We start from the raw sequence: 11,457 nt of genomic DNA on the forward strand, positions 1-11,457 counted from the left end.
TCTCCAAAACTTGTTTTTGTGACGTCTTGATTCCCAGTGGCTGCAAAGATTATTTAAAATGTTGGGTTGTTTCAACCCAACAAACCCAATCGTTGGGTTTAAAATTGAAATAAATAAATATCCATATTAAACAACCCAGCATTTTTTTAAGTGTAGTTGCAAAGTTTACATGTCTACTTTACTGTGAAGAATTATGAAAATAATGTATTATGAAACTAAACCAGTATATCCATCTGTCTAAAAGCCGTCTTAGTTCATACTGCAGGTCTATGTACAGTATGCTAATAACGGTATGTCCTTTAGGGGGCAGAGGTCACAGGTCTTCTGTATTTGGCATGTATTAGTGGTCATTGTGGTTACACTTTGTGTTTGTTTATGTCTGTTTATTTATCTGTTTAATTTCAATGTAGAGTTCTCTTATCCTTTAGCATAATTCGGACTTCACAAACAGAGTTGTTTTGGGGTTAAACCCCACGTTATCCCTTTGCCTCACTGTGACTCTATAATACAGTGCACAAACAGGCAGGGCAGAAATCCCTCTTAAAAAGCTTACTCCTCATAGATTCTTAAATTAGTGGTTTACATGTCTTAATACTCTGCTCTCTCGAAGTCTAAGCACTTTATTCGTGATTCTCTCTTTTTGGCTGATATGAGTCCACAACATAGTTTTCGTCTAATCGTGCATCTCAGCAAACACTCAACTGATAACCAACAAGAACGGCTGATGTCTGAATTATGTTGTGTGTTGAGTGTTACGTTTGTTATTCAAGCACACCAGACTATGATTCATTGCAGTCCACACTGCAAATCATCTGACTCATTTTTGAGTAGATTCAAAAAGGGGGAAACATGCACCTTTTTCCAAACAGTAATTCAGTGACATTTCACACAGTAAAATCATATTGTTTAAATTATGCCATATTGGTTTGTAGTTATTTGGATTTTTGATTTAAAACAATGTAAAAATTTCATCCAAAAAGATTGTGATAATTTGTGATCTAATCATGTAAAAAAAAAAAAAATAAATAAATAAATTAAAAAAAACATCTTTGGTTTTTAGTTTCAACTGACCATAGAAATTTGATTTGTTCAAACAAAAAAAAATTCAGTTGAGAAAAAGTAAATCGATTACTTGTAACCATTTTTTATTTATTTTTTACTTTGATCCAACGAGACAAAAGTGTAAAAATGCTACTAATAGATCTATGGTTCATTCAGAATTTTATTGTAGATATTGTTTGTAGAATTATGAGTGTTTTGTCAAACCTACGTGAATGACTTGTACAAAATATTTAATAAGATTTAATTTAAAAAAATCAGATTTTTGTGTTGAATTTAGACTGTCAAAAAATATTTTTATAAATAATATTACACAGAACTGCATAATTGTCAACTTCAAATAATTTTTGCTTTTTGTCAGTAAGATGTCTCACCAAGTCTGAATTTATTTAAATATATATATATATATAATAAAAAAACGGTAATATTGTGAAATATAATTACAATTTAAAATATTTAAAAATGTAATTTATTCTGACGAAAAACTGAATTTTCAGCATCATTACTCCAGTCTTCATCACATGATCCTTCAGAAATCATTCTAATATGCTGATTTGATGCTCAAGAAACATTTTCAGAAACAAAAATAAGGCAGTTGTGCTGCTTAATACTTTTGTGGAAACGGTCATATTGTTTTATTCAGGAATCTTTAATGAACAGAAAGTTCAAAAGAACAGCCTTTATTTGAAACAGAAATCGTTGTAACATTATAAATGATCGTTATCAATGTCTGACCCCAAATCTTTTTTTTAAATGGTACATTGGCTACATTGTATATTGTAATTTTCAAGGCCTCAAGTTCAAATGCTATTTGATGAAATACTATAGTAGTAAATGTCATCAAAAAGCACTTGAGATTCCTGCGGTTTTACAAGCATTTGTTTACTCATTTCTTACAAAGCTCTGCACAGCACAGGAGGTGGTGTGTGGGGCCATTTATAATAATCAGCAAAACAGCTTTATTAGCCCTCTGTCAGCTTATCCCCACGGGAGGTGAACACTTGCCGCCAATCTCTGCGTCTCCCCAAGAATCTGTTTTCCAGCTAAACGCTCATATGCCGCCCAATTGTGCGCACACCTATCCCTGTACTAATTCTCCCTGATCCTCTCAGTGTTAAAAAATATAAGTCTGGGAACTGCAGACGATGCTGTATGCAGGTGGTGAGCACAAACTGTCAGATTAACAAGTCTGAGCACATGATCATCCACAACATAGTCAGGAGGGCAGGCGCCCAATTAATGCAACCAGATATAGTCTCTGATTAACACAATGAGAATGACTTCTATGAGTTGCACTTGAAAGGCACGTGCACATCCTGCTTGGTTTCAATTGACTGTCTTTTCCGTGGAAAAGGAAGCTGAGCGTTTAGGTGTCTTACCCTCTGTCTTAAAGTGCTAACAGGGGATTACTGAGGTAAATGTTGAAAGAGGTTTAGCCACTGTGCTTAGGCAGTGCTCTTAATTACATTTCAGCAGAGTGTCCTGCATGCAGTTGGACGAGAGATCATAGTGATGTCAGGTAAGGGGGGGCTTAAGCAGGCAGATAAAGCCAAGCTAATAGAGATAACATGAATCTGTAATTAAAGGTCTTTTTTAGTTAAGACAAGGAGCTGGCACTTGTTGGCCAAGGCACCTGCGGCAGGACTGAAGACTTGAGAGTCCTGAGAGTTGTTGACCTGCTTCCTTTTTTGTTGCAGCTTCGGGTCTCATACTCATTTTGGAATCATTTTTCTTGTTTGGAATGAATGTATTGATATTTACTTCCTGACTAAGAAGAGCCTGGACAGATTCCCATTTCTCTGGCCAACATTCAGAGGTGAGTCTAATGTCTCATCTGCCTTTATGGCTTCACTTTTCCTTCCATTTGGTGTAGTTTTTGCTGTAAATTTTTAACCTGTAATGTAAGGTTAATGATTTAGACTGTATTTTCACTGTAGAATCATTGCAATGGTGTGCAACATTGTCATCGCACAGTATAGAATTTTAACAGTATAGAACTGTGATGGCATCACTTTTTTTCTGCAGAGCTGTGCTTTATAGCTGAATTGAACTCATTTCATAATAATTGATTAACTTTAAATCAACACTGAACTGATTTCAGTTGATATAATGACACTGTTGTCTTTTTAGAGCTGCTTTACAGCAGAATTTAATTCTGTTTGATTCACTGAATTATTTTCCTGTTTATCTCTGTAAAGCTTCTTTGAAACTATCTGTAATGTATAAAGCGCTATCTACATAAGGGTGACTTGACTTGACTAGAACATGCATTTAATTTGAACCATCTTTATTCCTTTACATGCTAATATTACATTTATCTGTTTGTTATGTGCCATATAAATGATCAAGGTAGTTGGTAGTGTTCGTATCATTGTCACTTCTGTTCATAACTGTCTTAGACTTGGATGTTGGAATTATTGTGTGCCCTTACCGTACAAAGGAAGTACATTAGACCAGATGATTATTATCTACTCTACTCTATGACCTACCCAAATGCAAGGCTTGATTTAAGTCGTCAGCAGTTTTCCCTTAATTTATTCCTTTAATGAGATTAGTCCCAAGCAAATCCATCCATTTCAAGTCTGTGACTTGGATATGGCATCACTTGTCACATGTGTGACAAGTGATGGAATAATATATTTATTATTCCAAAAGGGGGTCATATTTATATGAAGAACATTGTTTGTCCAAAAAAATCATGTGTTTATCAACATCAACCTATGTCTATGAATTTACAAATTATATGAATTCATATGTTTGGGTATTATTTGAAAATATATTGACAGATAGGCTACATTTTGATAAAAGTTATCATATGAATTTTGAAAAAGTATTTTAAAAATGATCTATAGAAATATGCTCATAGATAATACATATAATAAATATCATTCTTTCATTCTATAATAAACAGACTCTTCTGTATATGAGGGAGGGTTTTAAACACTGTTGACGGAGTGTCTGCCTGCACCACATTTAACACATAAACCGATTGTATCCCAGATTTATCCCCAAGGTGTTTTTAGGACATCTCTGGGGCTAATGGAGGCTAATAGGCTTAGCACTTAGGGTGTATTGTCCGGTATGCTTACAGGCAAGGTTTGCTGAGGGTAAAACTCTAAACTCTGGGATTACCTCCAACACATCCCTTTAAAATGCTGTATAGTCAGGACTTAGCTAATAGGATCTGAGGGGGGAATAGGGGCCCTGAAGGTAGTTTGGGGGTTGGCTGAAAAGCGTACCGCACGCATGCAGGTCAGCAGATGTAGCAGGCAGACTGCTGGACTAACAGGAGGATTACTGGACTCAGATTAGAACGGCTCCTCATAACGGGTAATACGCACAGAGGCAGTCCCAAGCAGAGCACAGGAGAATTATCCAGTAATAAAGATCTGTATAGATCGAATTATCTAGACCATGTTATTATTCCAGTAAAGAAAATCTTGCAGGTTGAGAAATAGACACCCAATAAGCCTACATGACAATCATCATAATATAATATAATATAATATAATATAATATAATATAATATAATATAATATAATATAATATAATATAATATAATATAATATAATATAATATAATATAATATAATATAATATAATAAATTGTCCTAATTGTTATAGCCCTGGTTTTTGTTTGGCTCTGAATTTAGACTCACAGGAAATAACAGGGGCAAATCCCAACTACTTGTTACACTAAACAAGCTAATAATTTTAACTGGAAATCTCAAACTACTGAGGAACAAAAGTGTTGACAAATTTGTTACAGCCTATCATTTTCCCTCTCTATCTGGTTTCTCAATATCAGACTGAAAGGAGCAACGTTACGGAAATATCTTACACCTGAGTGAGTGAAGATAAAGCAAAGGAGAGGTGAACAGGTAGGCTATTTTATTACATCACATCTCCTTTATAACATTGACATTTGAGTTCTTGGAATGTTTTTATTGAATCTTAAATGCGTGTCGTTCACTGACCTGACAAGAAAAGAAAATCTTTAGTAGGACTGTTAGAAAATAAAAAACACTATTAGCCCTGAAGAGTTGCTGTGATCGGTTGTGTGTGAATTCTATGCCATTTGTCTCTGTGCTATTTCAGTAGTGACTGTAAATAGTTAGACTACATCATGCCAAGTACACAATGTTCCATACGTCCCAGACAGTCTGTGCATTAAAGGGATCATTCACCCAAAAATGAATGTTTTTGTCATCATTTACTCACCCTCATGTTGTTCCAAATCTGTATGCGTTTTTTTCTTCTGTTGAACACTAAAGAAGATATTTTACCAACATTCTTCAAAATATCGTCTTTTGTGTTCAGCACAAGAAAAAAACTCAGGTTTGGAACAACATGAGGGTGAGTAAATGATTTTGGGTGAATTATCCCTTTAAAAGCATAGGCCAATACAAAATTTAACTTTTGTGATCATTTACTCACCCTCATGTTGTTCCAAACATGTATGCATTTCTTCCTTCTTTTGAACAGAAAAAAAGATATTGTTAAGAATGTTGATCACCAAAAGATTTAATTTCCCATTGACTTCTGTTGTTTTTTTGTTGTTGTTTTGTCCCTATAATGCAGTGTGTTTTTTTTTTTTATTAGAGATTTTTTTAATTAGAGAATGTGTATGTTTGCTACACTCAAGGAGGAGGCAGTGTCATGACCCCACGTGACCAGCTGAGGAAGATATCAGCGCTGGGAGAGCAAGGCGCCCTAGATGAGAAACACTGGTACCGACTGATCAATGGAATGTCTGCTGGAGGTGAGAGTTCATCACGGAAGTGGTGTCCATGAAACACTTTATCTAGAGCTGATCACAGTCTTGACAAAAATATGGCTAAGAAAGAACTAATACTATAACTGACACCTTCATCTGTTACCCTGCGTGTGAAACAGAGTTGCGGCAAAGGCAGGAGCTCATGATGAGGAACCAGATGGCCATGGCTCCACAGATCTTGGCTCAGGGGCAGCAGAGACTGCAGGGTGTTCCTGCGCAGTTTGATCCCCGCTTCATGGAGAGGTCAGTTAGAATGAACTCTAAAACTAGCAAGACAGTAAAAGAGAATCTCTAATACTAAGAATGAGATTTAATTGTTAATGGACAATTTCAGTTATTACGGATGTAGGCCAGTAAGAAACCTGTGTGTAAACCTCATTCTCTTGGCCTCAAGAGGCGCTCTAACAACTGACGCTAGAGGTCTTTAGCTTCCTTGTTAGCGCGCTCGCCTCCCACGCCGGAGACTCTTGTTCGAATCCCATGCGGGTCGAATAGGACCGGTTACATTTGGTGCCGTGACCCAGACATGAGTGAGGTTTAGGGGGGTGAGTGTAACAGACATAAGCCAGTAAGACCTTGTAAATCTTACTTCCTTTGGCCTCAAGAGGCGCTCAAGGGGCTGAGATCTTTAGCTTCCTTGTTAGCCTACCGCACCCGCCTCCCACGCCAGAGACCCCCAGTTCGTATCCTGCTCCGAGCTGGTTGAGTACCGGTTACACTCACTACAGTACAAGAATCATGTGTGCAATGTAAAGTACAATAATAGTACTGCAGATCATATTTACATTGAAAATAAAATTACAGTTAGTGCAAACTTAAATCGATTAAAAAAGTAAGATAAAAATACAGTGAATAAACTATGCAGTTTCAACTAGACTAGAAATGTACATATAATCGAAATTCTAATTTTATTTGTCGCACACACAATATGACAGAAGGACATGCTTGGTAGAAAGAACAGGAAATACAGAAAAAATAGAATATGCATAGGAATAAAATGTTACAGTAATAGAATTACAACACAATGTAGAAAATAGAAATATATTAGATAGCAGAATAAAGTCAAACAAGATGTAAGCTGGACTTTAATGATGAAGGAATCCTCTTTATCTGCAGAGAACTGGTGCAGCCCACTGAGATGGTATCAGCTGATGGTAGACAAATGCACATGGGTGCCCACCTCGGCCCACCTCTGCCCCAAAACTCCAGTGTTATTCAAGGCAGGGGATTCCCTGGCACAGGTTGGAATGGAATAATATACAGATTAATTTTAGAGAATAGGGGAAGCTCGTTGAGCAAGCTAATTTTATTAATTTGATTAATTTCCAGGTTACAGCTTCCTTCCAACTGAAACCATGGAGACGGTTGCCAGGCGACAAGAGTTAATTCACAAACAGAACTTAGCCAGGTAAATGTAAAACAATATTGGAGTAAAAAATATGAATACAATACAAAACTATTAACAAATGTAATAAGTTTTTTCTTTTTTTTTTAACGAGGATGGAGATGAATGCTATCCTGCATCAAAAAGAGTTGGAGAACGCCCACCAAAAGGGTCTTATTGGTATGGAGAATCCCATGATGTACCAGGGCATCCAACCCAATCCAATGGCCTTCAGGGGCCGCCAGCGACTCCCGGATGGTCATGATGTATTCGTCCACCGCACCACACTTGAAGACCTGCATGCTAACAGTCTCCTCATGTCAAGCCCTTACCCACAGATCAGCACACTGCAAAGGGAGCGAGGACGCAGGACAGGCAGGAGGACCACCAATCATAAGAGCTCAGACAGCAACATCACTCTCCCTAAAGGCCAATCAGAAGAGAAGAACATCGAGCAAAGTCCAGGAGCAGCATCGGGGGAGGAGAAGGAAGCTGAAGGGAAAGGTGAAATGAGCAGTGAGGCCATCAGCAGCAAACCACACCAAACCAAAGTAGAAACAGAGCTGTCTTCAGCCAGCAGTAGGAAAAGTTTTAAGGAAGGAGAGCCAGGGATTCGCAAGGCATGTATTAGTGGACAGGAGGGTTGTGCAGAAGTCAACAACTGCAATGTCGGCACCAGTGAAAAAGACATTTCCAACCCTTGCTCGGCTTTCCAAGAAAAGTTTCTGTACCCATCAGCAGCCGGCCCTCTCACAGGGATGCCCTACATGCTCCCCGTGCCAGGAAATGGACTTCTACCACTTGGTGTGTTTTTAGAATTTAATTTAAATTCGCTTATATTTTTATATTTTCATTTTCATTTTAGATAAAGTTTTAATTTTGTAACGTGCTTTTTTGTATTTAGTTTTATTTCGTTTTAGTCATTTTAGTACTTCAACTTCATCTTTTTAACTAACTATTTATTTCAGTTATGCAAAGGCAACATTTCTAACTTTCGGGTTTCTTAATAAAGTTTTGTTTTTTCATCGAATATTTATATTTTATTTTTAGCTTTATTTCAATTAAAGAAAACATTTTTATAGTCAACAATACAACACAGGTGTTTGGCTGTTTGTTGGGCATGTTTTGTGAGCCAATATACATTTCTCTTAAGAAATATTAAGATGATGATGACACATTATAGTCAATGCTACCTATTAATTTGTTTTGTTGTCAACTAGGTCCTCCTAATATGTTTCTTAATGGAGACGAGATGTCTGATATTCGCAAATGGACAGTTGATGACGTCTTCAACTTTATCAGTGAAATACCAAGCTGCGCTGAATATGCACAGGTAATAGAAATGTAAAATGACAAAATGTAATTATAATTTTAAAGCTGTTTTTCAATCTTATTCTTTTGTGTGTCATCCACTTCAGACATTCAAAGACCACATGATTGACGGAGAGACGTTACCTCTTCTTACAGAGGAGCATCTCCTGGATACACTTAGGCTAAAGCTTGGGCCGGCGCTCAAGATACGATCACAGGTATTTACAATGTTTTAAAAGGACAAGATTCTCTACATATAATATCCCTATAAATGGGTTAATCATTAAAATTAAATTAAGTTAGTATTAAGAAAATTAAATATATTTTAAAATCAAACAAAAGTTGCAATAATCTTTTCTTTCCTGTTGTATGTATCTGAGTAAAAAGGCTTCTCAAACAAGAACAAATGAGGGGCAGGACTTGATTTTGTTGTCGTATATATATATATATATATATATATATATATATATATATATATATATATATATATATATATATATATATATATATATAACCTTTATTTAAACAGTAAAAGTCCCATTGAGACACAGTCTCTTTTACAAGGGAGTCCTTTATAGCACAATTTTCAGCCATGAGCTGAAAAACAATTGTTAAATACAATACAATACAGATTTACACATTTACACAAAGTACACAAAAAAAAAAAAGAAAAAAGAAGAGAAGAGAAGAGATGTTACCGCAAGAGGGAGGGGGAGTTATTTTGATGAAAGATTATGAGGTCGCACAGAGTTTTTTTAAATAATCATGTGCACGGATAAAATCATTTATAAGAAACACTGCAATATTCCATAAAAAAGAATTGTCAATTGGGCCAATTGTCATGGGCCAGGGTCATTGATCTTCAAAAGGTTAAAGATTTTTAAAGAATTACCTCTAACTCTTTTTACTCATTAGGTTATTCTACTCTCTTTTTAGTTGTCCCGACGGATGGGTAGCATGTTCTACAACATGATGAACTTGCCCCTGCCTGTCTCTGGCCTGCAGCCTCCACCTGAGAAAAGTGGGGACAGATCATCAGACATCAGCTCCCCCCTCAACTGCAACAGCGTGGAGCTTCTCAGCAGCCCCAGAGACACAGAGGCTCTTAAATCTACGGAGCCTGTCAGTGAAGCTGATAATCCTTCACCGACCCAGATGAGTGAGACCACCTGAAAGAGCACAACTATTGGACTTCTTTTTATTCCACCTCAAAATCCTTTACTGTTTTGACACCTAATGCATAGGTAGACAGAAACTGACATAGTGAATATACTGATCATATATATTTTTAAATCACAAATATATAATGATCTGTGTACAATAGGTTCAAAATGTGCTCCAACGGACTTAGTAGACTGTTGAATGCTGGGTTTTTCTACGTATATTATGTATATTTTGTAATAAATTAGCAAATCAATTAAAACATTTTGTCCTTATTATTTTTTATTGTAAAATTGTATTTTGGTTTTTACTTCAAACTTGAATTATTCTCTATTGTTGTGTGTTGTTTGCTGTGAAGTAAATAAAAAAATATTATTCCTTTGGTCTTTGTTTGGTTAAATTGGTATGTCAATAAAAAAAAAAAAAGATTTAAATACAGCATTTTCCACACAAAAAAAATCACAAAATCTTTACTATTCTTTTCTTTTTCAACAAATGAAAATATATGATTTATGATATGACTGAATCTAAATCCCTTGTGATTTTTTATATTTTCTAGAAATAAACATAAAATCCAATGTAGCCTTAATTAAGCTGTTACTCACTATAGAGCTTGTAGCAAATGTTGTTTTTAACATTTTTAACATTTTTTATTATTATTTTATATATATATATATATATATATATATATATATATATATAGTAAGAATAACAATATTCTTATATATATAAGAATATTGTTATTCTTACAAGGCCTAGTTTAACACAGCTGAATAGTTGAAAGATTTATTAATGCAGTCAACACAATAATATTTGTAAAAACTGAAGAAAATGGTGGAGTTATTTATTGTCTTTCCCTCTTTGTTGTTGGTTCCAAATTGTTGTGTTATTTTAGGATAACTGATATAGCCTACTATATAGTTTTTTGAAGGCTATATTTTCCATTTTCTTTTTAAGTTAAGTTAAAGTTATAGTCATTTTGTTGTTGTTTTTTCATCAGTTTTTATCATTTTTTTAATGAAGTTAAACTAAATGAAAATGAGAAATGTTGCCTCGGCAGCTAGCTTAAATAAAACAAGCTAATACATAAATACATAAATGTATTTTAATTGTATAATTTATAACAATTATTTAATTGTTAATTAAAAAAAAATATATATATATATTTTTTTTTTTTTATTATTATTATATTATATTATATCATTTATTTTAGTTAACAACAGTCATTTTATTTAAGGTTTAGTTAACTAGTAACAACCCTGGTTAAAATGTTTCTTCTAAGGTGTCAAACATTTAAGGAACATTATGTGTTAATTTTAAGATAGATAATACTTTATCATCTAGTTCTCACAACAAAATTGTGGGATTTGTCAGGCTTAGAATTACACAATACTGTGACTGCAGGGGCGTAAATTTCATCTAAATGTTGGGGGGGACAATAAACATAACATTCCTCACAAGCAATTTTTTGAAGGGGACACCAATAATATAGGCAAAATTGTACTTTCTATGGATATGTGTGTACACAGAGGAAAGCCTTACTGCTATTATTAGTGTAGCTAGACCGTTCCATTATCCTTCTTCTCAAAGTTTCTCTCTGGTTCATTGAAAAAGCTGACTAAATTGACCAAAATATTCTTCATTGGTGTGCGAAATTGACAACAAAATGATGGTTGATGATTAATTCAGGGATTTTATCGATAACGATAATTAGACAATATTTTGCTGAGTGTATTATTGTGCTGGTAACTTGGCATGTTTAGGAC

The 11,457-nt window shown here is 34.9% G+C and overlaps 1 protein-coding gene across 8 annotated transcripts; it reads left to right on the forward strand.

The window, feature by feature from the left end:
• Window positions 1-2,252: 2,252 nt before the first annotated feature.
• Window positions 2,253-10,073, forward strand: samd7 (sterile alpha motif domain containing 7). 8 transcript variants are annotated; one of them, XM_079877393.1, is made up of 11 exons: window positions 2,253-2,578; window positions 2,757-2,875; window positions 4,867-4,939; window positions 5,704-5,820; window positions 5,955-6,078; window positions 6,952-7,076; window positions 7,165-7,243; window positions 7,335-8,023; window positions 8,440-8,552; window positions 8,638-8,748; window positions 9,467-10,073. In XM_079877393.1, exons 4-11 carry the CDS (start codon window positions 5,718-5,720, stop codon window positions 9,701-9,703), a joined length of 1,581 nt encoding a protein of 526 aa, XP_079733519.1. In that variant the 5' UTR covers window positions 2,253-2,578; window positions 2,757-2,875; window positions 4,867-4,939; window positions 5,704-5,717; the 3' UTR covers window positions 9,704-10,073. The 8 variants fall into 8 exon arrangements, with proteins under 8 accessions (XP_079733519.1, XP_079733522.1, XP_079733520.1 ...); XM_079877396.1 differs by having other exon boundaries at window positions 2,301-2,578; window positions 5,661-5,820; XM_079877394.1 differs by having other exon boundaries at window positions 2,301-2,473.
• Window positions 10,074-11,457: the final 1,384 nt, after the last annotated feature.

Source organism: Squalius cephalus (genome assembly GCF_949319135.1).
Source record: "Squalius cephalus genome assembly, chromosome: 7".
Lineage (NCBI taxonomy): Eukaryota > Metazoa > Chordata > Actinopteri > Cypriniformes > Leuciscidae > Squalius > Squalius cephalus.

Excerpts from the sequence above, each read along its gene's own strand:
- samd7 (XM_079877393.1), top strand. The coding sequence starts at position 5,718 with ATGACCCCACGTGACCAGCTGAGGAAGATATCAGCGCTGGGAGAGCAA. Across the intron at positions 6,079-6,951 it reads GATCCCCGCTTCATGGAGAG|AGAACTGGTGCAGCCCACTG; the intron begins GTCAGTTAGAAT and ends CTTTATCTGCAG. Across the intron at positions 7,244-7,334 it reads CACAAACAGAACTTAGCCAG|GATGGAGATGAATGCTATCC; the intron begins GTAAATGTAAAA and ends TTTTTTAACGAG.